The 25,213-nt window shown below is 54.1% G+C and overlaps 10 protein-coding genes across 10 annotated transcripts; 6 read left to right on the top strand and 4 right to left on the bottom strand.

Annotated features, from left to right (window-relative positions):
• Positions 1-395: 395 nt before the first annotated feature.
• Positions 396-1,685, bottom strand: CTHT_0056730 (putative peroxin-10 protein; the record flags this gene model as incomplete). The annotated part of the gene is made up of 1 exon (XM_006695933.1): positions 396-1,685. The coding sequence occupies one exon, from the start codon at positions 1,683-1,685 to the stop codon at positions 396-398; it is 1,290 nt and encodes a 429-aa protein (XP_006695996.1).
• An 875-nt stretch (positions 1,686-2,560) lies between these two features.
• Positions 2,561-3,860, top strand: CTHT_0056720 (uncharacterized protein; the record flags this gene model as incomplete). The annotated part of the gene is made up of 2 exons (XM_006695932.1): positions 2,561-2,651; positions 2,710-3,860. The coding sequence occupies 2 exons, from the start codon at positions 2,561-2,563 to the stop codon at positions 3,858-3,860; spliced, it is 1,242 nt and encodes a 413-aa protein (XP_006695995.1).
• A 3,649-nt stretch (positions 3,861-7,509) lies between these two features.
• On the top strand, positions 7,510-9,088 carry CTHT_0056710 (uncharacterized protein; the record flags this gene model as incomplete). The annotated part of the gene is made up of 4 exons (XM_006695931.1): positions 7,510-7,719; positions 7,806-7,971; positions 8,040-8,090; positions 8,151-9,088. The coding sequence occupies 4 exons, from the start codon at positions 7,510-7,512 to the stop codon at positions 9,086-9,088; spliced, it is 1,365 nt and encodes a 454-aa protein (XP_006695994.1).
• Positions 9,089-9,225: 137 nt separating this feature from the next.
• Positions 9,226-9,906, bottom strand: CTHT_0056700 (putative copper transport protein; the record flags this gene model as incomplete). Its single annotated transcript, XM_006695930.1, has 3 exons — positions 9,226-9,343; positions 9,449-9,536; positions 9,624-9,906. The coding sequence occupies 3 exons, from the start codon at positions 9,904-9,906 to the stop codon at positions 9,226-9,228; spliced, it is 489 nt and encodes a 162-aa protein (XP_006695993.1).
• A 746-nt stretch (positions 9,907-10,652) lies between these two features.
• On the top strand, positions 10,653-11,321 carry CTHT_0056690 (3-hydroxyanthranilate 3,4-dioxygenase-like protein; the record flags this gene model as incomplete). The annotated part of the gene is made up of 3 exons (XM_006695929.1): positions 10,653-10,684; positions 10,737-10,812; positions 10,887-11,321. The coding sequence occupies 3 exons, from the start codon at positions 10,653-10,655 to the stop codon at positions 11,319-11,321; spliced, it is 543 nt and encodes a 180-aa protein (XP_006695992.1).
• A 140-nt stretch (positions 11,322-11,461) lies between these two features.
• On the bottom strand, positions 11,462-12,366 carry CTHT_0056680 (uncharacterized protein; the record flags this gene model as incomplete). Its single annotated transcript, XM_006695928.1, has 3 exons — positions 11,462-11,889; positions 11,945-12,156; positions 12,278-12,366. 3 exons carry the CDS (start codon positions 12,364-12,366, stop codon positions 11,462-11,464), a joined length of 729 nt encoding a protein of 242 aa, XP_006695991.1.
• Positions 12,367-13,564: 1,198 nt separating this feature from the next.
• On the top strand, positions 13,565-14,275 carry CTHT_0056670 (uncharacterized protein; the record flags this gene model as incomplete). Its single annotated transcript, XM_006695927.1, has 3 exons — positions 13,565-13,621; positions 13,681-13,956; positions 14,105-14,275. 3 exons carry the CDS (start codon positions 13,565-13,567, stop codon positions 14,273-14,275), a joined length of 504 nt encoding a protein of 167 aa, XP_006695990.1.
• A 1,149-nt stretch (positions 14,276-15,424) lies between these two features.
• Positions 15,425-16,618, top strand: CTHT_0056660 (uncharacterized protein; the record flags this gene model as incomplete). The annotated part of the gene is made up of 4 exons (XM_006695926.1): positions 15,425-15,534; positions 15,606-15,696; positions 15,750-15,914; positions 15,983-16,618. 4 exons carry the CDS (start codon positions 15,425-15,427, stop codon positions 16,616-16,618), a joined length of 1,002 nt encoding a protein of 333 aa, XP_006695989.1.
• Positions 16,619-18,128: 1,510 nt separating this feature from the next.
• CTHT_0056650 (dipeptidyl peptidase-like protein) lies at positions 18,129-22,223 on the top strand (the record flags this gene model as incomplete). The annotated part of the gene is made up of 10 exons (XM_006695925.1): positions 18,129-18,317; positions 18,419-18,616; positions 18,698-18,932; positions 19,711-19,781; positions 19,842-20,047; positions 20,126-21,436; positions 21,523-21,599; positions 21,659-21,861; positions 21,935-22,051; positions 22,104-22,223. The coding sequence occupies 10 exons, from the start codon at positions 18,129-18,131 to the stop codon at positions 22,221-22,223; spliced, it is 2,727 nt and encodes a 908-aa protein (XP_006695988.1).
• A 970-nt stretch (positions 22,224-23,193) lies between these two features.
• Positions 23,194-25,184, bottom strand: CTHT_0056640 (putative cohesin complex protein; the record flags this gene model as incomplete). Its single annotated transcript, XM_006695924.1, has 2 exons — positions 23,194-24,867; positions 24,921-25,184. 2 exons carry the CDS (start codon positions 25,182-25,184, stop codon positions 23,194-23,196), a joined length of 1,938 nt encoding a protein of 645 aa, XP_006695987.1.
• Positions 25,185-25,213: the final 29 nt, after the last annotated feature.

Here is a 25,213-nt window from a genome sequence, read left to right as displayed (position 1 = left end):
AGAATATTGTGAGCTTGTACCCTAATTGTAGCGTTTTCTTTGGCCATCCAGGTAGCTTAGTTCAGTTCAGGATTTTGTTATTTTTTCCACCATCCAATAACAGCTCAGATCCGAAACTGAGTTTTGTGAATGTCTTGTCGACAATGACCTTAACCATCAAGCCCCCAAGGTCGAGCTCACTTCTCTGTCTTAATATGTCGACGAAATACAATGGCATTGTTTCCAAGAAACTTTTTGGAAATTCCCAAAGTTGCTGATTCATTATTCATAACATTACCCTCTATCCTCACCCTCATATGTACAACATCATGAGCCAATCCAAACAATAAATCTCCTTCACTTCTCATCCTTCACTATTACTACTAATCAGCCCCATCCCTCTACTCTAGAACTCATCACGGTGCCCTCAACGGCAAAATCTGCTGCGCCAACGCCTCCCTCCTACACAACGGACACTCCGGCTTCTCCCTAACCCAATCCCCGATACACCTCCAGCAAAACACATGACCGCACGGCGTCGCAGCGGGATCCCTAAGCCCCTCCAGACACAGCGTGCACATCCTTTGCGCGGACCCCTTGATCCATCCCATGACGAGCCCCTTTTCCGGGTCAGCAGGCGGTAAGGACAGGTCGAACCTCGCCCGGTTACCCTTTGGCACAGGGGTGTGTGTTGTTTGCCCGATTTCGGCCAGGGAACGCTGGTTGCCGGATGTGCCCCCGCCGGCGGTGGCGTCTGGGGAGAGGAGGGAGTTGTTGGAGGTAAGAGCGTGTTCGTCTAGGGAGACGTCGACCATTGCCGAGGGAGCTAAGATGCCGCGCTCGCGGAAATCAGGATCATCGTCCTCGGACTGTTGCTGTGCGGCGCCGGACCCGAGGATTTGTTGCTTGATGTGCAACCATCCCCGCACAACCATCTGAATTACCAACAACACGCCCAGCACCTCGTACCCCGCTCGACCGCCCGCGTTGGGGTCGATCCGTCGTGTAAACACGTACCGCAGTCCCCAGATGCGTTTGGAGAGTGAGTAGTACGCGCCGGTGAAGTAAAAGATTGCGAGGGTGACCGCGTGCAGGTGAGCGGCGTTTGTGAGCGAGGAGAGGTGAGTGAGGAGGTAGCGCAGGACGCGGTACTCGGTGCTGGGCTGCCCGAAGCGTGTCTGGTCGCGGCCTTGTCGGACGATGGTTGTGAGTCGGGAGTGCAATTTTTTGCGTAGCGCGGTGCGTGCACGGGGCAGGAGGCGGTTGAAGAGGTAGGGGATCAGGACGGAGGTCAGGATGTAGCCTGCTCGCCGGGGGAGGGAGGGGAGGAGAGGGCCGCCAGAGCCGTCGTCTTCGGGGGATTTTGAATCTGTTAAGGATAAGGCTGAACCGGATGGTGCTGGTTTAGGGGAGGGCGCCTCGACCTGCACCAGGTCACAGTATTCTTCGCCTAGCGTGCGGTTCCCGATGAGCGTGGTCAGGCACAGGTAGAGGGCGTCGGCTAAGGCGCGGGTTTCGGTCGCCCAAGAGTGTGCGGCGCGGGCGCCGCGCAGACGACGGTGTAGATCAGAGAGCTGGTTGGCGAGTACGCCCTGGAAGTAGGCATCTTTTTGGTGCGCGCGAATGATGTCGGGGGCGGCCGCGAAGGGATAGGGGGAGGTTGTTACGGGGGGAGGGGGACGCGGTTTGGGCGGTTGGGCGGCCATGCTTGCGGTCGGGTTGTGACGATGACGTTACGCGTCGCGGATGGTGATGTCGAGGTCGAAGCGAGATCGGGTTGGCGTTAGGCTTGGATGGAGTCGTGTTGATGTTATCCGAGGTGTGTGGCACGGTAGCCGCGCGGTCAGGAGCTCAGGAGCTGAGTTGGAGGGTCGTGATTGTGCGGACGCGGCAAGATTTCAGCCGACGCAGACAGTAGGAGTCGAATTGAAGCAGAGCGACCGGCGCATGGGGCGGAGTGGCATGATGGTGAAGATGGAGACAAGATGGAAGGAGGAAGACGTGAAGCGTCGTCGTCGATGCTTTGCCTTCTTCCAGCCGCCGTCGGCAACGGCAGGTGCATTCATGTGGAGACCCGCTGAACCTCGGATGATGACTAAGGTGCGGTCTCTTTCGCTTGCTGACAGGGATGACAGGCTCAGGGACCGGATCGCCAAGATGCCAAGAACTAAGGGATCCGCCGTTATGGGGTATGCAGGGTTGGGGATCACTGTAGCGCACTGTGAGGACACGGTGCATTTCAAAGGTCCACGGTTGTGGTTATGGTTTGACGACGACGTCGTCTCTCGTTTCATCCAAAGCATCGACAACCAGCTTTCAGATTACTCGACGGGAATCCTCCAAGCAGCGAGCACGAGACCTCCTTCGCGACCGAAAAGTTACCCCATTTTCAATGATTTTTTCGGTTTTCGTCCGATCCTTGACAGCCTACGATTGAATTGCATTTGCGAGCTCCCTGCTTCATCGAGGACGTCAACGACGACAGCAACCACAACGGCGACAGCAACAACTCCAGCGTCTTCGATGACGCATCCAGAATCAATACTCTTCAGATTAAAACACAGGCACGAGCACAGACACAATGGACGGTGACCCAGCAGTCGACCCCCGGCTTGACTCGTTCAGCCTGACCTTTCCTCTGCCCTTCCGCGTGGCCTTTCTCGTCATCCTAGGTGGGTTCGCCTACTAGGGTTTCGGATATCAATTACCAACTAACGTCCGTTTCGCAAGGTGTCTGGGGATGGGGCGTTAACTTACACTTCCTACATATTCGCCGCATTGATGTTCCTGCTTTGATCCGATACCCAGCCCGATCGAGTCCAGCCCAACTAAGCCACCACCACTCGACCTACCGCCTGGCCTCTCTCCTAAGCACCTGCACGGCCGTTTTCCTGGTCTTCTTCTGGCTATGCACTCGCCGCGACCCCCAATCCGTGATCGACTACGACTGGATTCCCATGATAAACCTCGCCGTTCTCTTCGGCCTGCTGCTTCTCCCCTTACGACGCATAGCTGTTGCACATTCTGGCCGGTCCCGGTTGCTCTGGATGCTGCGTCGCATATCCGTTGGTGGGCTGGCTGAGGTTAAGGATGGCAAGTTCGCCGACATCCTACTGGCTGATGCCCTGACCAGCTACGCCAAAGTCCTCGCCGACCTGTTCGTCTGCCTGTGCATGTTCTTCTTCGATGGCCCGAACGGCTCGGCTACTGCTCGTCCGGACCGCGCCTGCGGTGGCGACATTTTGGTTCCATTGATCATGGCCGTGCCCAGCGCGATCCGTCTGCGCCAATGCCTGATCGAGTACGTGCGCGTGCGCCGCGCCCAGTTCCGGGACCCGAGTGTTGGCTGGGGCGGGCAGCATCTCGCCAACGCGACGAAATACGCCACCGCGTTCCCTGTCATCATCCTTGCGACCATGCTGCGAAACAGCGCAAAAGTTGATAGCGACGGCGACGGTTCTCCCGGGCTGTATCGCGCCTGGGTCCTCGCATGCCTGGTGAACTCGCTGTACAGCTTCTACTGGGACGTGGCCAAGGATTGGGACCTGACGCTGTTCTCGGACGAGCGGGCTGCGCCTGACCATCCATACGGCCTGCGCCGGCGGCTGCTTGTGCACAAGCCTGTTGTGTACTACGTAGTGATTGCGATGGATTTGTTGTTGAGGCTGACGTGGACGGTGAAGCTCAGCGCGACCATGGATCGGATTGCTGATTTCGAGAGCTCGATATTCCTGTTGCAGTTTCTGGAGGTATTTCGGCGGTGGGTTTGGATCTTCTTTCGGGTCGAGACCGAGTGGATTCGGAGCACCTCTGGTGCGGATGATGCGTCGCTTATTTTGTTGGGGGAGTATCAGGGGAGTAAGTATGAAGATGAAGACTGATGATGGGTTGTTAGCTTACGGCGTCGGGTCACGGGGCATAGAGCGGCGTTGGCTGGTCCGGAAAGCTTAATGCTAAATGCTTGGAATTATAATGCATGGCTAATAATAGAGGATAGATCTTGGATAATGGCCTCAATTGGAGTTGGCTTTCTCGGCTTCTATTGCTGATTTGGTGCTGAAAATAACCTCTCAAGATTTGAGCATGTGTTTTGGTTCCCTTTCTGGGAGATGAAGGGATGAGAACTTGTGACGATGGGTTCTTCTTCTCAAGCTGAGCCGGACACAAAGGGGTCAACCGGAGCCTTAACCACCCAGTCTTTTGTCTCGGTCCGTATCTGGAAAGCAACTCGCCCTTACCAATGTGGTTATCGAATGTTCGTTCAAGTACTAGCGGCAGCATTGCAATAAAATAACATTACCATGATGGACAAGCTCATCCTCAACATTAACATCATTATCACGACTACCATATAAACCGCAGCATTGCCATTTCCGTAGTCGACCTGGCCTATGTCCCTCCTCCGCCAGAGGAGCAGCAGGTCGAAAAAAAAAAAATACAAACACATGCCTCTGTCCCCTCCTCCGATGGACCCTGCTAACTACACGAAGAGAAAGTGTCTGGAGTGTCGGGGTTCAGCGCCGGCATAAATGCATGGCTAGCAACGCCAGTTAGGGTGCACGATTTAACATGGTTATCTGCTGCCGGGAAGCTAGATCTTTACAGCCAGGAAGATGGAGATCCTAGAGTCGATAGGGAAGGAGATGGCGAAATCGAAGTGATGCTCGACCGGACAGGAGAAGCAGATAGCGAGGGATATGGTGGTCACTTCAGTCCGTTCAACAAGGTCCCAGGAAGAGATTTCCCGAGTCAGAGCATGAACATAAGATTGCCTGCTCCATTGATGCCTATGGTGTGTCGCTTGTGGTTGCTCCGGAACCATTGCACATTGTCAAGAAGAGGGAAACTAAAAAGGATCCATCACCGCGCTCAAAGCCATCCCCTCCAAAACTTCCTATCTCGCCACTGATCTACTGAACGCTGTTAAAGAGGGGGTGGTGCACACCACGGAGTTGGTCGTGCATGCTTACAGCAACATCACAGATACTGCTGCTGATAAGGAGGGAAAGAGGAAGGAAAAGAAGAGGGAAAAGTCAAAGAGAAAGATCCATACTTGTGGTCCGGAGCATAGGCAGGGCGCATTGCCCGATCGTACCAGCACATGGAGTACGGATGGTAATCCTGCTGGGGGAATGCATGATGGGTGTACGACGGTGGTCTCCTAGAGCGGCTAGAACGCCTATGGAGGACGCTGGCGGGCAGGTAGATCCTTGGTCGTAGCCACGGCCTGTGGGTGTCGCACGGGAAAAGAAAGGAGCTTCGAAGGTTGAATTGGAACTAGGTACGTGAATAGGAATGGGTTAGTCGTGAAACAGGACGTGCACCATTTTCCTATCATTGAGGCAGCTTTTTTTGACGACAGGGCAGGGGTTCAGACCCATTTGGAGGACAAGTTCCCTTTTAGCAGTATATAGTACTCAACGGACCAATTCAGGCCTGGGACTGGAACACCTCAGAGTTCAACGCCTGAAACAGGCCACGGGAATGAGACCGGGTTGGGGATTTTGTGGAGCAGCCCGGGTGGCTCAACGCTGGGTTATAGGGGTAGTCCAAGGCCTAGAAGTAGAGGAAGCGAGCCGTCACCGAGGGTGCCTGGCGAGAAACAGATGAAGAATGGACGGCTGTATGGGAGAGTTGGGTACCTAGATTGGGGGGGTCAGGAGCTCAGGCGTTCGTGGTAACACAGCATGATTGTTTTGTATACTTGTTTGCTTTGGGATCTTGTTACTACACTTCTCTGCTCGGAATTCAATTCCGAAATCTGGGCTTGTTCGTTGTGAATATGACTTTGTGCTTTAGCTTAGGAAGGCCAGATTGACAGAGAGGGGTTTCAGGGCAGTGCCAAGACTTTAGATCAGGGTCTTCAATAGATAGAAGGTAATACTGAGTGCGTGAATATCGATGGTTTGACATGTTAACTAGGCTTTGACGTTAGGTTGCTAACTGAGTAACTCTAGCCGACATTCGGCTGATTCACTTTCAACCAAGTTGCAAGCCACCGACCGATCTTCAATCGACGTTAAGCATCTGACTTCGAACTAATTTCATCATGAAACGTTCACTAACTTTTTAATCAGCTTTCAACTGACTAGGTTTCAACGAGTTCTCTCGGGGTATCCTTAACCTGGGGACCCAACAGCACATGTTCCGCCCCCAAATCCTGCGACATGGCAATATGAGAGTTCCGTGTGCGAGACTGTCCAAGTAACTAAAGTTCCTTGTATAGATTGCTACCTTTGGATTCGCTATGTCGATGCCGTCATATGTTAAAGTTGACTTTGGTCTCTTCTCTACGGTGTTTGTGGTCTTTCAGGGTAGCGGGCATTTCAAGATGCTGCGAGACGTGAATTGCTCTCGAGTTGGCTCTCTTTGTGAATTTTAAGGCAAATTGACGTTAAACTATTACAATTCCTCTCACTGAGCGATACAAAAGCTAGATGCTCCATGCCTAAAAACAAGACATCCGCTATAGTTTGAGCATTAAGGAAATCTGGCGATTAGTCTAATCATCACCGTCCCCAATTTTTATCTTCATTAGCTGACCTTTGGTTGTTTAGATGATATAATAGCCAACGAAAACGTTATCCATACTAAGATCACCAAATGTATTGATCTCATTATCGAGTCCGACCTTATCTTCTATTACGGTGCATTACTAAATGAATACTAATAAAATAATAGAGACTTATCATAGTGGATAGAATATGATGAGTATGGGATACTTGTAGGTTAACAATAGTGCAACTCTGCAAAGAAACCGATTTTGATGCAACCGACTTTCGACTGATAAACTTTTAACCAACGTATTAACCGACTTTTCAACTAATTTTCAACATAACTTTTTTTTGTAGCCAACTTATATACCACTGATGTTTAAGCAACCACTTCTTCAACTGACTTTTAACCGACTTTCCAAGTATCAAAGTTTCAGGTGTCGGACTTTGATACAACCAACTTTTTAGAGAGAAGATCAGATACAATATCCATAATACTACAGAAATATTCTTTCAATTGCAGAACCTTGTCGGGTTTGGCTCGACCGTACTTCGTATTTATAACCCCCGAGTTGACAATGATCCTCCACACTCTCCCCTTTCCTAACACTCGTGACACGCAGCAAAAACTGATCCGGTACGTACATGGGCTGACGTCATACCCCACCCATACCAACCCCTCCCCCCCGAAAACCCCCCCCCCTTCCCAACAACAGCAGCCCGGTCCAGAAACAAACGCCCAGCCGAGGTCGTTCCATGTTCCTGGTAGCCGACCCCGCATGCCACGCCAGCTCTAGCCCCAGATCGCACTGTTACAGATCCAAGCGATCCTTGCATGCTTGGACAAATTCCGATACGGTAACTTCTGTAGTGCATACCGAGAAGCCCAGGCGCTCGTGCCTGCCGAACCGAATCTAGCCCGGCCAACCAACCTCAAAACAGACCGCCTGTCCGCCTGGACCCTTCCCTGTGAACCCTTTCTTCTTTCTACTCTACCAGTCTGGAGGGGTAGCAACTGTCCCTGTCCAGACAAACGATGAGTGCCGGGTTTGCCGGGGCTGGGGAAGACTCGGTTCCAAGCGAGAGTCCTGCTGTAATAACGGCAGAGCGGCAGACCGAGATTACTAAAGCTGTCAAGGAAGAGAGCAAGAGTGGACTTGAACCCGAGGAAGATCTCACTATCTTAACCAAGGGGTCTCACTACTGGGAATTGTCCTCCATGGCGCCGCTCAATGCCGTGTCGGCGGTTAGTATCTGCCCACTTTTCTACTCCCATGAGACTCTCGCGTCCATGCCCATGATGAGGGTCAACATCCGCTCATACACCCCCAGGCCGCCATCGCCCGGCTGCGCGCCTACCGCCCGCCGCCCTTCCCTCTATGGGATCGTCTGCCGCTGAGCCGCCGCGCTGCCGTCCTTATGCTGTTGTATGCCGACAAGCGTGGCGACCTGCGCGTGGTGATCACAATGCGCGCGGCCAGTTTACGGAGTTTTTCGGGTACATCCTTTACCAGGGTTTTCTTAGTTCACTATATGCAGATTTTAATGCTGTTGTTGTCAACACAGGACACGCCGCCCTCCCTGGCGGTAAGGCCGACTCGCTGGATGAGACACCCTGTACGCTCTGCTCCCTTCATACCTATCCGCGAGCTCCAGGCCAAACTAACGCTTCTTTAGACCAAATCGCCCGCCGCGAAGCCTGGGAAGAAATTGGCCTGCCCATGGACGACTCCAAGATTCCTCCCCCCTTCCGCATTGAGCATCTATGCTACCTACCCATGAACCTGGCGCGCAACGAGTTAGTCGTGCGGCCGTGCGTCGCATTCTTGCATACCGCTCCCGATCCGACAACGCCTTCCGCAACCCCATCGCCATCCTCTTTCCCTTCTTTAAACCAGGGGCCTCGTTCACCAACTACTCAGTCCCCGGCAGCGCTGTCCCCCTCATCCTCAGCCAGCTCTTCGAATCCAACGAAACTTTCCAAGAAGAACACCGCGGACCTAACAGTGGAAGATTCCCTCATCCCACGCCTCGATGCCAAAGAAGTCGCCGCGGTCTTCTCGGCCCCCTTCCACAACTTCCTCCGCGCGACAGACGAACCGCCTGCCAGTCCCGAGGACGGCCCCCTACCCCCCGGGAAATGGTACGAAGGCCAATGGGCCACCTGGCACGACCAGGCGTGGCGTATGCACTTCTTTTACGTGCCGGTGTCGAACCAGAAGGTTGTTAGGCCGAGTGTCAAAGGGCGAAAATCTACTACTACTACTCCTACTGCTCCTACTCCTGAAGCTAATGGGAACGGGGATGGAGAGAGAGAAGAGAAGAAAAGCCAGGAGCAGGATGATGAGTTGGATGCACCAAGGTATAAAGTGTGGGGAATGACGGCGCGGATCCTGGTCGATGCGGCGACCATTGCGTATGGGGAGCAGCCCGAGTTTGAGCATAATCGACATTTTGGAGATGAGAAGATTATTGTGCAGTTGGCGGAGCAGGGGAGGCTGGGGCCTAAGAAGCGGGAGAGGGACGCGGCGGCTAAGGAGAAGGAGAAGGACGGGGAGAGCAAGAAGCAGAAGGGGATTGATGGGAGTGATGGCGGGGAGTCGAGTAAAATGTGAATGTTTGGCTTTGAAGAGATAGATAGACTTTGGATAGAGCGTTGGTTTGGTTTGAGGTGGGCTGGTAGAGGTACAAGCCACAGTTTTCTTCCCATAATACAATCGTATGGGTAGATATATATATAGGTATATATGAATCAATGGCACGCCGTCTCCTTTGCCACCGGCGTTTTCCCGCCAAACAGAAGGTAGCCTAGTCCGGCACCGAACGACACTGCCAGCATCACCCAGCCGTTGTATGTCATGAAGATGAGCCTTGATGCAGAGGGGGTCAGATCATTCACTTAAGAGAGGGGGGGGGGTTTTCTCCCGCAAGACACAAGAGATATCCTAGGGGCAGGTAAGGAAAGGGAGACTTACATGATCATAAAAGCATAAAAATTCTGAATCCCGTATAGAATCGCCTTGATGTAATGCGCCCGACGAGTGACCGCGTCGCGGTTCTGGCCTATTTTATTTTTAAAGCGAGCTTCTTATCAACATTTATTGACCTTCTCACAACCCAACCAAGCGTAGACGATGGGAGGGGACCTACGCGGCGCGGTATCCAACCGTCTAGCCACAACAGCATCATACCGCCGAATCCCCTCGCGCAGCGCTTCATACCCGGCGCAGATGGTGACGATGAGCGCTAGCGAGACAAGCAGAGACGGCGTCGAGGTGATGCGCCACTGGCGGAAGACGATGCATAGGTTGTCGGTCGACCAGGTGAAGAGCATGTTCATGTTGCACATAGGGCCGGCGGAATCGGGACTTCCATGGTCCATACCAGAGTGAGAGGAATGGCCCATGTGGTGCATGTGGTCGTGGTGGTCCATGTTGATGAGAGTGGGAGAGGACGCGTGTCGTGATTGGGGGAGATGTGACGGGGTTAAGAGATGTCGATTGGCGTCAGGGAATATAACTATTCGGTATAGAAATGAAAGATAGTTCGCCTAAGCAATCAATCGATTCCGAAGGGATACGTCTCAACCCGAATGTTAGCGATAAAGCGATGAGGTTATGCTGTGCCCTGTCCCGATGAGATGTTGCTGATCAGCAACGATCGCGACCAGCATGTCAATATCACACAGCTCCACAGCGTAACTTACATACCCACGTGCGTAATTACCGGAGGAGGAAATTCCCGCTGGGACCCTGGCCCTTGGGGGGGGGGGTTGGGTTTTGGGAAAGGGGTGGGCGGCGTCATCGGCAGGGACCCTCCGTCGCGTTGCTTCGGACTCCTGCGGGGTCTGATGGCGGGGCATTGGATGATTTCTTGAAAACGGTCTCCGATGTGAGCGAGGGCTGTGAGCTCTTTCTTCCGTTAGTTGACAATTGACTCAATCAGGTTGTGAAGTTGGAGAACAGTCCCGTATTCTTGTTTATAAGACACACTTTGTAGGAAAAGCCCGATTAGACCTTCGTCATTTGTCTCCTTTCCTCAAGTCGAGAAGAGCTTCTGGAGCTGCAAGGAGCTGTGTTGGATCACTTTTTATATAATCCCGGATTCCGTCTTTTTTTGAGTCGATTGCACATTACAAGGAGGCTGACCAACCCTCAGGACCTCTCAACTCGAGACAAGATGTTGGCACCACCTATCAACCTCCCCAAGTGGTACGTACTGGACCATATCTCTTCACTCAAAAAGCAACTAAACACATTCCAGGCTGGAAGAAAACGGCCATCTCCTCCAACCCCCAATTAACAACTTCTGCGTCTACAACGGCGATGTGACCGTCATGGTACCGTACCTCCTCCTTCCCAAACAACACTCCATCTTCTTCTTTAGACTCCAGACACTTACCTCCCAACCCAGATCGTCGGTGGACCCAACGCCCGCACTGATTATCACATTAACGAGACGCCCGAATGGTTCTACCAATACAAGGGCGCCATGCTCCTCAAGGTGGTCGACGACGGGCAGTTCCGCGACATCATCATCCGCGAGGGCGACATGTTCCTGCTTCCGGGCAACACCCCGCACAATCCCGTGCGCTTCGCTAACACGGTCGGCATCGTCATCGAGCAGCGTCGTCCCCCGGGCGCGCTCGATCGCATGCGCTGGTACTGTCAGAAGTGCGGGGAGATTGTGCACGAGGCGGCCTTCCCGCTGACGGATTTGGGGACACAGATCAAGGAAGGCGTGGAGAAGTTCAAGAGTGATTTGAATGCGAGGACGTGTAAGAAGTGTGGGGAGGTGGCGGATTGGTGTCCTAAGCCGGGGTCGATCCGGGATCCGAATCTGGAGTAGGGGGATGGATTTTGATGGATGTGGTGTGTATTAGGCTTAATTTTTGGTTAGAGAGCTGGGAGGAGGCATTCTGCTTTGTTTAACCGCACAATCGCAACAAGATGAAAAAAAGAAAAAAAGTCTATTAAACCCCAACCCGTCTATGTCTCCTTATACTCATACGCCCCCTTAGATTCTTCAACTGCAACCTCAATCTTCGCCTCCTCCAGCTCCTTCCCATCAACCCTAATTCCAGCGCGCATCACATCCCCCGGAACCACGGGACCGACGCCCTTCGGGGTACCTGTCAACACAATATCACCAGCCTCAAGGGTCATGACCTTGGAGATGTCGGCCAGGATGCGCGGGATGCGGAACAGCATCAGCTGCGTCGAGTCCTGCTGCTTCACCTCGCCGTTGACCATCAGGTACAGCTCGATGTTATGCGGGTCCGGGATCGCCGACTTGGCGATGGGCTTGCTCAGGGGCAGGAAGGTGTCAAAGCCCTTGCTGATGTCCCAGGGGAGGCCCTTTTGCTTGGCCTCGTTCTGCACGTTGCGTGCGGTCATGTCGATGCTAAGGGCGTAGGCTGTACTTACTTAGTATGGGAGGTTATGGATTGAACATGAATGGGTAAGGCTTACACTCAATGGCGTCCAGAGCACCCTGTTCGTCGTTGGGATCAAAGTCCTTGAGGCGCTTGTTCAGGATCAGCGCCAGCTCGACCTCATAGTGCAGGTTCACGCCGCGCGGCCGGATCACGGGGCCCTCTCCGGGCAGCAGGATGGTCGAGGTCGGCTTCTGGAAAAAGAAGGGCTGCTTAGGCCGGGCGCTGTTGAGCTCGGCGATGTGGTCACTGGCAACGATATTGTCAGCCAGGATCGTTATGAGATGTCAAGATTGAGTCCCTTGAGTCGGGTATATATATATATATATATATATAGATAGATAGATAGATAGATAGATCTTGGACCTACGCATAGTTGCGCCCAATGCACACGACCTTGCCGGCCTTCTTGAGGGAGGCCAGAGTGGCCATGCCCCGGCGAAGGGAGAACGGCGTCATCTTGGAGAGCATCTTAGTTCTGGGCTGATGATGATGCTTGTGTTACTGTGTTACTGGCACAGACTGCGGTTTCCGAGCTCTCATAACCCGGGGATCAATGTCTGGGATGACAAATGCAGTTCTCGGCGAATTGCATCAATGGCAACGCGGCAACGCGCGGCAATCACACTCCATGAACAACGGATCCTCCGCACTTCGGACCCCTCTCTAGGCTGTTGGTTGACCCGCTCGGCTGGCGCTATCGGTCGCTGCGTCCAGGGGAGGGGTTTTGTGGACCCTGGAGATCTATATCGCTGTATCGGGTGCTTAAGGTTAACCGGGGGAGGGGTGGTGAGATCTGTCAGGAGACATACGTGACCTATGACAAGTTGTGAATGGAGTTATAGAGACATGATTTTGTATTGGGAAGTCCAAGTGGATTGCCAAGCACAAGTTTCATTTTGATAATGGAGAGGGTTCAGGTTCGAGCACAAACCGTAGTTATCCGTGGCATCTTTAACGGATGCCTTTAACGGGGCGTTTGGGAACACCCCGCGATGGGATCTGGAGCTGGATTGACGGAATCTCACGAGGTCCAGCAGCTCACAAAGCAATCAATGGGCCTTGATCTCGCCCAGTACTTGATAGGAGAGCTGGACTGGACCTTCAACTCGCGAACCACGTTGTCCACAGCAGACGGTTCGGAGACCCCACATCAGCTTGACCTCCCGATACTTCAGGTCCCGCAGCGGATGCGGGGTCCCACGCGACTGCAGGGGTCACTGGGCGGCCGACCTCACCGACAGCCATGGAGGGGCACCCTGGACGCTCCTCGCTGGTGACAGCTTGCCAAACAAAGGAATGTGACCACTTCTCATCATCTGTTTGGTTGATTTCGAGTGCTGCTAGATCTTCCACGGTCAAAGGAGGATCAACTACAGAAACAACCACCGATATCCGAGGGCGGACGCGGCCTTTCGTAAAGCCACGGCATCGGTGGACCTCCCACAGAACAAACCGGTTTGAAAGATTCCCAAGCCCCCAGAACTCAAGCTTCGAGTACCGACCATAGCTTGCGTGCTTTCATCCCATCGCTGGTGGCAACTTGAAAACTTTAATCCCACGACGTGCCGATTCCATCAGAACTTTATATATATAACCGATACATGGTACCAAATCTACACAACTCCCAACGTCGACGTAGACACAAGCACCCAAGATGGAGAGCATCCAGCTTGCCCAGATGCTAGCCGATTTGAACAGTCTCAAGGCGGCGGTAAGTCTCACCACTTAGCTCACCTTACCTCAGCATCGCGTATTCATCATCCCTCTCAGGAACCCGATCGCGCAGCAGCCCTCGTGAACGCCAACACCAAGACGCCGGCGCCTGACCCATCGAGCAAGCCGTCCTCGTCATCGACAGACCATCATCACCCAGCTCAACCGCATCTGCCAGGCTCTGCAGCCACCACTCCGTGCTCGGCCTCGCCCTTTGTCTCGCGGACTGCGTCTCCAGCAAAGTTTGACAAGTTCGGTCGGCGTATCCTGACGCCGCCGAATACTCGTACTAGCTCGGCGTATGCCTCGCTGCCGGGGACCCCTAGGAATGAGGTGTGTAGCTCCCAGCTCTAGCTATGACTTACTCTTGTTGCTTTGGCCCTAGGGATATGTCGCTCGCATCTATCCCCGAAACCCTCATCCCCCGGATGCGGTCATCACTTTGTCATTTGAACATACCGTATACTGATTTGCCAAATAGTTCGAGGACGATGTAGACCGTGCCCATGCCCTCATGGCGCTGTACGAGATCCGCGCCAAGCTCAAGGACCAGGACAGCCGCAGCCTGAACAAGCTGCGTGAAAAGATTGCTGCGCTGCACGCTAAGCAACAGGCTGAACGGGGACACTTTGGGTTTGGCAAGCAGTCGTGAGCGGCCACAGCGAAGCAGGAAAGCGAGGGGCAAAAGTGAAGGAAACAGTAGAGACACTCTCCACTCATCCTTTTTATTGGCGAGGACTGGACTTACTGCTGGATTTTGGACGAACAACAGGATTATTAGGATGCAATACGATACCTGGAAATATGCACGGAGTCATGAGGCGTTATGGGTTGGGTTACCTTGAATAGGTAGTGATATTGGGTATTTAGCAGGTTCGAAGACAAAAGGAGTACCAATATCCAGAACGGTACCGATTTCCCATCTACATACGGAGATATCTGATGCAGCCCACATTATGTTTTGATCATTGCTGCATGTAGAGGGGCTTGAAATCTCGGAGCAAAAGAGCCAAAGACGGATATTTCCTGACGAGCTGCTTAGTGAGCCCATCTCGTCGTCAATGCGGGATGAAGCATAATCTCTCCAAGATGGAGAACAAAAATGCAGGGATTTTCAGTGTGCCAAATTAAAGAAAAAAACTAAACAGAGTTTCTTGTGAACAAAACTTGGTTTGCTCAATCAACTCGAGTGTTTGTGTGCGACCACCAAACCGGTTGCTTCCATCGGCGGACAACCTTGAAGCTCGCCGCCGTATATTTTGGTTGATGACATCCCGCGCGCAGAAGCAAGCACCGCAAAAAATGGCCCCAACCCTGTATCTCGGGCCTTGGCAATGGACCCACCCGTTGCGCTAGCCAGCGCTCGGGACCCACCATCGAATGCCCGCAGGCTTCGAACATTCGCCCGCCTTCATCTGCTTGCTGCTTTGTGCTTTGTGCTCTGTGCTCTGGACTTGTTCACTTCCCATGATCTGCGCCTTCAACTCACCAGACGGGAAGCAGCCTCTTCCTTGAACAAGCAAACATCAAAACAAGGCTTTTCTCCTGTCAATTTCATCCCATCGTATCCATTTAATATTTGATTCGTTTTGCTGTCGGTTTGGTTCAGGAACATCGACCGTCTTCTTCCTGAACTTGCTGAAGAATTTCTAGCATTCGTTTTTCCTGTCAGTGAGAAGCATCGCCGATCGACAGCGCCAGAGCGTTTGAAGCTACTATCCATTCGAACGAGTAGACGACATATCGATAACAGAACACGGATCAAAGTTGAGAAAACTCGCCATAGAGAAATCCAGCAGCCATGGCGACTGCTACCGGCGTCGACTTGAAGCTGCTGAAGAGCACAAAGTTTCCACCCGAGTTCAACCAGAAGGTGGACATGAGCAAGGTCAATATTCAGGTCATGAAGAAGTCAGTGTTTCTGCAGCCAGCCCCCGCCCCCTCTTCTTCCCAATCCTAAGCATTCGTGCTGACCGAAACAGATGGATCGCCAACAAGGTCACCGAGATCCTGGGCCAGGAAGACGATGTCGTCATTGAGCTCATCTTCAACCTGATCGAAGGCACCCGAAACGTACGTCGCCCTTCCATACCACTCTACACTACTCTGGTGCTGACCAAACACAGCCGGACATCAAGGCCCTCCAGATCCAGCTGACCGGCTTCCTCGACAAGGACACACCCGCTTTCTGCAAGGAGCTGTGGAAGCTCCTCTTGAGCGCCCAGAATAGTCCCCAGGGCGTGCCGAAAGAGCTGCTGGAGGCGAAGAAACTGGAGTTGATGCAGGAGAAGGTGGGTACTGTGATATGATACCAATGCTCTCAGACGCGGCATGCTGACAGTCACGCAGATCGAGGCAGACAAGGCCGCAGAGGAAGCCCGCAAGCGCCGAGAAGAATTCGAGCGCCGCGACCGTGGTAAAGGAGGACGTGGTGGTGGATTTGGTAGAGGTGATTCATGGCGCGGTGGTCGCGCCCGGTCTCGTTCCCCTCCCCGTTTCCGCGAGCGCGGCCGTGGAGGCCGTGGCGGCTGGAGAGAAGCAAGAGACTCATACGTCCCCCGCCGGCGCGATGACTGGGACCGGCGCCGGCGGTCTCGCAGCAGATCTCGCACTCGTTCGCCCTCTCGATCCCGCTCCCGTACCCGTTCCCGTACCCGCTCCGTCTCCCCTCGCTCAGCATCCCGCTCGCGCAGCCCCAGCGTCGATGGCAGCCGCCGTTCTCGAACCCGTTCCCCAACCCCGCCGGCCCGTCGCCGTGGAAGGTCTCGCTCCCGCACGCCGCCCTCTCGTCGGGACACAGCCAAGCGACGCCGCTCGTCGCCTCGTCGTGCCCGCGGCCGCTCATACTCGTCCGATCGGGCATCGCCCTCGCCCAAGCGCCGACGCTACTCGCCTTCTAGGAGCCGAAGCCGCAGTCGTGCAAGGAGCTACAGTCGCAGCCTGCGCAGCCGTTCCCGTAGTCGCAGTCGCAGTCGCAGTCGCAGTCGCAGCGTGAGCCGCAGCCCCAGCCGGGACCGTAGTCGTAGTTGGAGCAGGAGTCGTAGCTCGTCGAGGAGAGCGGGCAGGAGGTATAGCCGGTCTGTGTCGATGTCTTCGTCACGGTATTCGCGGTCGAGGTCTAGGAGTCGGAGCCCGGAGAGGAGGGCTAGACGGGATAGCAGGAGTTTTTCGAGGGATAGTCGGCGGCGAAGCTTAAGTCGGAGTAGGAGTAGGTCGAGGAGCCGGAGTCCTAGCCGTAGTCGGAGCCGGAGTCGCGGTCGCGGCAGATATCGGAGTGCTAGCATTGCAAGCTCGTATGACTCGCAGCGGAGGGCGTCTCGTCGGCGGTCGAGGTCACGGTCACGGTCCAGGTCAAGGGGTAGCCGGAGCCGCAGTCGGAGTTTGAGCAGGAGTAGAAGCAAGAGCAATGATAGGAGCAAGGATCGGAGGAGCAAGAGCCGTAGCAGGAGTCCTTCCAGGAAGCGTGGCTCTTCTTCTCGATATGACAGCCGGTCCCCGCGCAGGAGGGCCTCGGATGCGTCGTCTGCTGCTGCTTCACACAAGTCTTCTACCCGTCGGAGGAACAGATCGGCTGATGGTTCAGGCGCTGAAAACAGACCCCGATCTTCTCGCGACGAGAGGGTGGTGGTGAGCGGTCAGACGAAGGTACGTACTTCTCTACACCCAAACATTTTCTGAGTAAGGAGGGGGCGAAATGCTAATAAGCTACTAACAGGAGGCCAAAACTTCCAGTGAATGATGACTATGCTCCAGAGGAGGAGTGTTAAGCGGTGGTTTTCACTCGAAAGATGAGATCCTTGATATTCGGGGATGATACTGAAGCTAACTGGCTGAAAGCTTTGAACCCTCATATATCGCGTTCTTGCGCTCGGCGGGCTCTCTGACCTGCGTCACTCAGCAGTTCTTACTTTTTTTTTTTCCCTCTCTTTGCTTTCATAAGTTAATTATCTTAAAACTGATTGGCAAGATGGGGGATAGAGAAACATATTTAGGTTGTAGTGTAGCTAAATGTACCTATTCACTGGGTTGACTTGGAAAGACGATACGGTGAAAGCGAAGGGTGCTATTCATATCAACTCAGCCATCTTCTTCCCAGATACTCATTTTAAGACCTCTACACCCAATGACTAATGACAATAAGATGGCCTCTCAGTATCAAAGCTAACATCTTGGCCCTTTTTAATCGTTCCGAGCTCTGATACTCATGTCGCACAGAGTATCTCGCACAGTGTATGCTTCCCAAATATGGCTTATGATTGGCCGTCCTCGGACCCACACACTATCACAAGATGCCAAGACCACGGCGATCTGTATCTCTCACTCGACTCAGCTGTTGAACGCGCTACATCCAAACCCACGCGACGTCCCTCCATCGCCATTCCATTAATCTCGTCTCCTGATTTCGCCGAGAGCAATCATCCAATCCGATTCGACTGCCTTCATCTTTGCGAAACCAGCTCTTCGAGAGAAGACACTGACCTAACCGATCGACCTGCAAAGCAACCATGACAGAAACAGCAGCAGCAGCAGCAGCAGCGGGCAAGTCCTCAGGCGCCAGCGTCAACGGCGACAGTAGCACGACGCCCGGGGTGAACTCGACCATCCCTGCTGGCGCGGGGATCCCGTTCTACGAGAAGCAGAGGCAGCATTTGAGAGAGCTCTTGAACCGCAGGCGGTTGTTAGAGCGAAAGCTGGTTTGTTTTTACCTCCCCAACTCCGCTCCGTTGCCTCATACCAGGGAGGTGACTTTAGGACAGAGAGAGCAGCGCTGACTTGACGAGATGATTGGATACAGGCTGCGCACGAAGAAATGATCCTCGCCAAGGAGACGGAGTACCTTGAGAGCACGCCTGCAGGGAATATCATTGTCGGATTTGACAATTATACGAAGGGGACTAGCGCGGCCGCGGCGCAGAGGAGGAAGAGTGGGTTGACGGACCAGAATCGAGTGTTTTCCCGGAGCTCGGTGTCGTATAACGCTGCGGCTTCGACCGTACGTCTTACCTTACCTCATCCATCCGACATTCCAGGTGCCTGTTTGTAGGCTGCAAAATGCTGACTCATTGTTCTTTAGGGGGACACACCCGCCTCGACACCGGGCGCATCCCATGCACCAATGCCGGTATCAGGTAACTTCCCGGGGAGGGATGGTGCCTCGGCGGCGGGCACTCCGGCGAGTACGACCGGAGGAGGTGGTGGTGGAAGTAGGTCAACTGCGTCGAAGAAGGGGAAGAAGAGTGGGAATGCGGGAGGTGTGGAGGATAGTGAGACAGATGGGAGGGAGGCGAAAAAGGTTAGGACTAGTTTTGGTGCGTCGAGGAAGTGAATTTCGTCTATTCAGAGGAAAGTGTGAGGTTGAAGAGGCAGAGTTGGGAGAGGTTGGGGGGTGGGGGGGGGGAGGGGAATGTGTGGTTATGACTGGAGCATTTCTCGGCTGGGACTATGAGGTGACGATTGAGGCTGGTGCATACCCCTTTTTCTTGCTTTGGGATCCTTGGCTGGCGTTTGGCGGATGGGATATGGCGTATAACGGGTTACATTTGCCTGTATACATAAATACATCAAATTGTGTAAAAAAAAAAAGAAAAAAAATATTGGGCTGGGATGACATCAAAAATCATCACAATTTTTTGTCATCACAAACATCCTTTCTAAAGTCAACTGATGAGTGCCGTGGCCCGGAACAGTGCTTCAAGCCTGTTGAGGGAGCTAGGAATCTCAACAAAAGTTATTGTATGCTCTCCTTCCTATCCGGGCAGCTGACAATGAAACAGAGTGATGAAAACGACACAGTCGCCATCCCCAGAGCTTCCCCTCTTGTCCCCTCAATGCGGGGTCCTTTGCGCCCCTCTTCAATGCTGCTCTCATTCGTCCAGCGCAGCACCCTCACGCTCACCGACATGCCCCATTTCAAGCCCGAGCTGACGCCCCCCGTCCACTCAATACTAAGCTGCAGCCCGACTAACTAGTATAGGTGTACTTTGTACATCCCTACCTTACTTGATATCACTGCCTTTAGATAGCTGGTCACACACTTTGAACTTACTTCTTCCAGGATGACTCTCATGGCGACACGGTTCACACCAGAGGTTCTGCTGTCGGCTCCGCGCCGGTCAGCAGCCGTACCAAATGCTTCGGGAACGAGGGCTTTGTACTCGGTATGACACCGTGTTTTTGAGTGTTGATGAGATGCAGCGATGCTAACATCATGCTTTTAGGTCTCGACGTACTCCTTTGAAGAGCACAAGAAGACCATACAACATCGCGTGGTGGACCTCAAGACAGGCCAGACAGAGCTGCTCACCGATGACTCCAACGTCAGCGAGCCGGTCTGGCTGACTGATGACGAAGTGCTGTTGCTCAAGAGCGGCGACAACGGCACAACGACGCTGGTCGTCCAGAGTGCCGAGAACCCCAACGCTGAGTTGGTCACCCCGCTTCCAATCCCTTATCCAAACTCTCCCCCCATGCTGAGATGAATCTCTATCTATCTTTGTCACAGAGGCTACGACATCACGACCATCAGCGCGCCCATCTCCAACGTCAAAGTCCGCCCCCTCCCCAATGGCTCTCTCGCCTTCGTCTGTGTCGCCCTCACGACCCCCTCTGGCTGCCTCTTTAACCCCGAGACGGCCGAGAAGCCGCGATCGACCGCTAAGGTGTATACCAGCCTCTTCGTTCGCCACTGGGACGTCTGGCTGAGCGAGCACCGCAATTCGCTGTTCTACAGCACCCTCGAGAAGCGCGATGATGGCTCCGGACCGAAGTGGCGCCTCTCCTACCTGGTTAATGCCCTGAAGGGGACGGGCCTGTCATGTCCGGTACCGCCGTTTGGTGGGACGGGGGATTTTGACGTTGGCACGGAGGGGATTTGCTTTGTGGCGAAGGATCCCGGGTTGGATCCTGCGATGTATACGAAGACGGATTTGTATTTTGTGCCGTTGAAGACGTTTACCGAGATCGAGCCGCCTAAGCCGGTGATTGTGAAGACGCCGGGGTTGGAGGGATATTCTCAGAGTCCGGTGTTTTCTCGGGACGGGAAGAAGATTGCGTTTACGAGGATGAAGAGTCGGCAGTATGAGTCGGATAAGACGAGGTTGATGTTAGTGAGGGATGTGCACGACTTGGAGACGCCGGCAGAGGAGTTCTTCACCACTGAGGATGGCGAGGGGAAGTGGGATCTCCGTCCGGACGCTATCCTCTGGAGCAAGGACGATAGCACGCTCTACGTCACGGCCGAGTGTCGAGCGAGAACACTCATCTTCAAAGTCCCCGCCGACCCAACCAAGGCAACCGACCTCCCCGAGCCCATCTCCACGCCCGAGGGCAGCGTGGACAACATCCAGCTACTCGGCGTCTCCTCCTCAGGCGAAGACGCCCTCCTCGTTACCACAACCTCCCTAACCGACAACTCCTGCTACAGCACGATCCACCCCACAACCGGCACGATCACGACCCTCTCCTCGGCCACCAAGCACGGTAAGACCCTCGGCCTGTCCCGTTCCCAAGTCGACTCCATCACCTTCCCCGGCTCGGACGGTAGCTACGACGTGCATGCGCTCGTCGTGCGCCCGTCGTTTTTTGACCCCAAAAAGAAGTACCCCCTCTGCATGCTGATCCATGGCGGTCCCCAAGGCGCGTGGTCGGATGCTTGGAGCACGCGCTGGAACCCGGCTGTATTTGCCGAGCAGGGGTATGTGGTTGTTGCGCCGAATCCGACGGGGAGCACGGGGTATGGGATGGAGTTTGAGAATGCGATTACGGGGCAGTGGGGTGGCAGGCCGTATGAGGATCTGGTGAAGTGTTTTGAGTGGTATGTTTACCTCTTGGCTGGGGATGAGGATTAATCGAGGGAGGGGGGGGGGGTTGAAAGGGAAGGGATGACTGACAGGAGCACAGGATCGAGCAGAACATGCCCGAGGTTGATACCTCCCGCGCTGTGGCAGCTGGTGCTAGCTACGGCGGGTTCATGATCAGTGAGTTCACCTTCTCCCACATCAATCCTATATCCAGGATAACTAACCCAATCCCCTAGACTGGATCCAAGGCCACCCCCTCGGCCGCAAGTTCAAGGCCCTAGTCTGCCACGACGGCGTCTTCAGCACACTCAACCAGTGGTGCACCGAGGAGCTGTTCTTCCCCATCCACGACTTCGAAGGTACCCTGGAGGAGAACAGGGAGGGTTACGAGCGCTGGGATCCGGCACGGTTTATTAGCGAGTGGGCTACCCCTGAGCTGGTGAGTCTGTCTTCATGGGCTTTTCTGAAAAAAAAAAAAAAAGATGCATTGAGAGTTACTGACGGCAAACCAGATCATTCACAGCGAGCTGGACTACCGTCTGCCCGTGACCGAGGGCCTGGCGGCGTTCAATGTGCTGCAGGCGAAGAAGGTGCCAAGCAAGTTGCTCGTGTTCCCGGATGAGAATCACGTATGTGTGATTCCCCCTTCTCTCTTTCTAGTTCTTGGCTAACTTGATGTAGTGGGTGCTCAAACCGGAAAACTCGCTCGTCTGGCACCGCGAGGTACTTGGTTGGCTCAACAGGTGGTCGGGTATTGCAGATGAGCAGGAGAGCAATGAAACGAGTGTGGTAATTCGTTGAGGAAGGTCGTTGAGGAAAGGAAAAAAAAAAAAGACGGAACACTGGAATCAGGCCCTCCTGTGAGGGAAGTGGAGCGGAAGTACATGTTAACTAAGAGTCAACTGTCCGTAAGCATTTAACAATCAAAAATGGTTATGAAACAGATCAAAAATTGGTCTTGGTATCCATTTGCTGAGAGCCGGTAAGTGGTGTATGTATCAGAGTCGAGATACAGGTCAAGATAGCTGGTTGGCTACCCTGATGGTCGAATGGCATCGTTTCTGCTAACAAAATCATTGTCACACACTTCACTGATTCACGGAACTTGAAATTGATGATCTAACATGAAGCTAGGTTCATCGCTACACTACCTGATCTACCTACAAGAATCCTGCCTGGTCCGGCCTGATACAATATCCTACAACCGAAAGAAAAGTCCGCCCGCCACGCCCCTCCTCCCTACAGGAGGGTACCAAAACTGAATAGTTTCCACTTTGGCTCATCCCATCAATCAACCCTCAGATCAGACATAGGAAAAAAAATACCCATACCCGATGCACGCAATTTAACTTCACACCCGGACTGTCACTCACACAGAAGGGGGAAAAAAACACTGACCGACAACAGAGAGAACTCGCCAAAGCCCGGGATGATTTTGTTTTTCCCTTCACAACAAATCAAAAAGAAAAAAAAAACAAACCCAGAGCCACACAGAGCCAGAGCCAAGCTTGCCTTCCGACCAACAAATGGTATCTTCTTTCCAAGACGCCAAAACGCCGCTCCTAGGTAAGGGGAGGATTGAAGGAAATAAAGGCTATTAAACAGCAGCAAGGGGGAGCAAAAAAAGATAGATACCGAAGCGCAATGAGGTCGTTCGATCCCTGGACGAAATTGGACAGAAATAATGTTTGTTGTCTCGGTGATATCCAATGCACCGAAACAACATCCATCCCAACCAAAGTCCAATTCACCCAAGCCCATTGCAACCAACCTAAGCCGAGACCGACACTTCCTGCGAAGCAGCCACCACGCGCTCAGCCTGGTCCCTAACCTGCTCGCGCGCCATCTCGCCGCCGGCCTCACGCTCGGCCCAGGCGCCCCACAAGCCACGTTTGCCACGGATGCGAATCGGCCCACCGAGCGTGCCCTCTTGCTGCTCGACCTTGATGGCATCCTTGGTAGCGAGAACGAGGCACTCGAAGAACATCTTGGTAGCATCGGCCTTGGAAGTGGTGCCCTCGGGCAGCAGGTCCTGGAAGACGACGTGAGTCTTGCGGCGTTTCTCGGCGTTGGTGGCGGCCTCCTCGCCGAACAGGTCGCGCAGGATGTGCACGGCGTGCTTGGTAGACACAGAAACGGGACCGCTGTCGGCGGGGTGGACGAGGGGCATCGTGGTGTCTTCGAAGGCGGGGCCCGGGCTGGCTGCGCTGTGGTGGTGGTCATCCTCGGCGCCGTGGACGACGGTTGATTCGTCTTGCTGGCCTGGGATCGAGAGAACGGTGCCGTCAGCGGCGATGCTCTGGTTGCCGACCATCGAGCGCTCCAGGTTAAGGACGGTCTCGTCCTCGGGGAGCTCGAGGCGGGGAGACTTGTGGGCGCCCTGCTCGTCCTCGCTGCCCAAGTCGGCAACGCCACTATCACGCTTGCGCTTGAGTACGTTGGGACGGATGGCGCCGAGGGAAAGGAGGCCCTTCAGCTCGGGGGCCCAGTTTTCGCTACGGCCCTCGAACAGAATGTTGTTGACGAAGCCGCCGTTCTTGTGGAGGTCCATAAGCCCCACAATGTACGGGTCGTGAGCAACAAAGGTCTGGGGCTTAAGAATGCTGTCGCGCTTCGACTGCAGCTCCTTGATCTGGGCGTTAGAAAGCATGGTTTGCTCGTCGGGCTGGAGAAGTTTCTTCTTCTTCTGACGCTGGGGCGCCTGAACGGTCGCAGCGCTGTCGTCACCGGGCTCGTACATGTCGGTGTTGTTCATCTGGCGGCTATACTCCTCCTCGACCTCCCTGGCAAAGTCTTCGTCGATATCCGAGAGCGGAGACTCGGAAATGCGGGCCCGGCTCATATCCGCACCGATGGGCTCGGGCATGGCGGACTGATCACCGACGTTGAACTGCAGGTCGTCGTCGCGCATCTGGATGTCGCCATCGTTGTCGGCAATCTGAACACCGTCACCAAAATCGAGATCGAGACCCAGAGACTGTTCGCGGGCAAGGCGGTCCTTGTTCGGACCAGCATCGAGCTCACTAAGAAGATCGTCCTCAACAGAACGAGCGGCGGGCGCATCTCTGCCGACTTCGATGCTCTTGTCCATTAGCTTGGACGGCCGGTCGTCGAGGTCCATGCCGAAGTCAAGCTCCAGACCGAGGTCGTCCATGTTTGCCATACCGAGCTCGTCTTCATCTTGGCTGTTGTCGTTCAGGAACTGGCTGTTGTTGTAGTCTTCCTGGAGGTTAATGTCACGAAGATTAGGGCGCAGGGTAGTCTTGCGGCTGCTGATGGGGGTGGCTGTGACATCCTCGAGCTGGGAAGCTAGGAAGTCCGCACTCGGCGGGGGCAGCAATTCGAGGTTGTCGTAGGGGGTGATCTTGTCAGGCAGAATAAGTGACTCTTTGTTCTGCACATGCATACTCGTGGGAACATCGTGGGTCCCAGTCGAGCGGAAAGCCTAGCGATGGCGTTAGCACAGGTCACAGATCAGGTGCCACAGAGGCGACATACCATCTTAATCTTCATCAGGGCTTCATTGCAATCATCAAGCAAGTAACGCGCCTTGCGGCTGTATATACGGACGACGCCGAGCAGCAGCTGGCCGCTCAGGCGAAGGGCGAGAGGAGCCTCATTGGGAGAGATGATAGCCTCAACGCTATCCTGCAGGTTGTGCTGGATGATTTGGACCTTGGAGACTTTGCGCTCCTGGTTGGCGGAGAGCCAGGCCTTGGCCAAAGGCCCGGTGGAACTCAGCAAAGCGCCAGACCAGAACATGGCGGCAGCGAGAAGAGCTCAGCAACAGG

Source organism: Thermochaetoides thermophila, assembly GCF_000221225.1.
Source record: "Thermochaetoides thermophila DSM 1495 unplaced genomic scaffold scf7180000011820, whole genome shotgun sequence".
NCBI lineage: Eukaryota > Fungi > Ascomycota > Sordariomycetes > Sordariales > Chaetomiaceae > Thermochaetoides > Thermochaetoides thermophila.
This window is presented reverse-complemented; position numbering and strand designations above follow the sequence as displayed.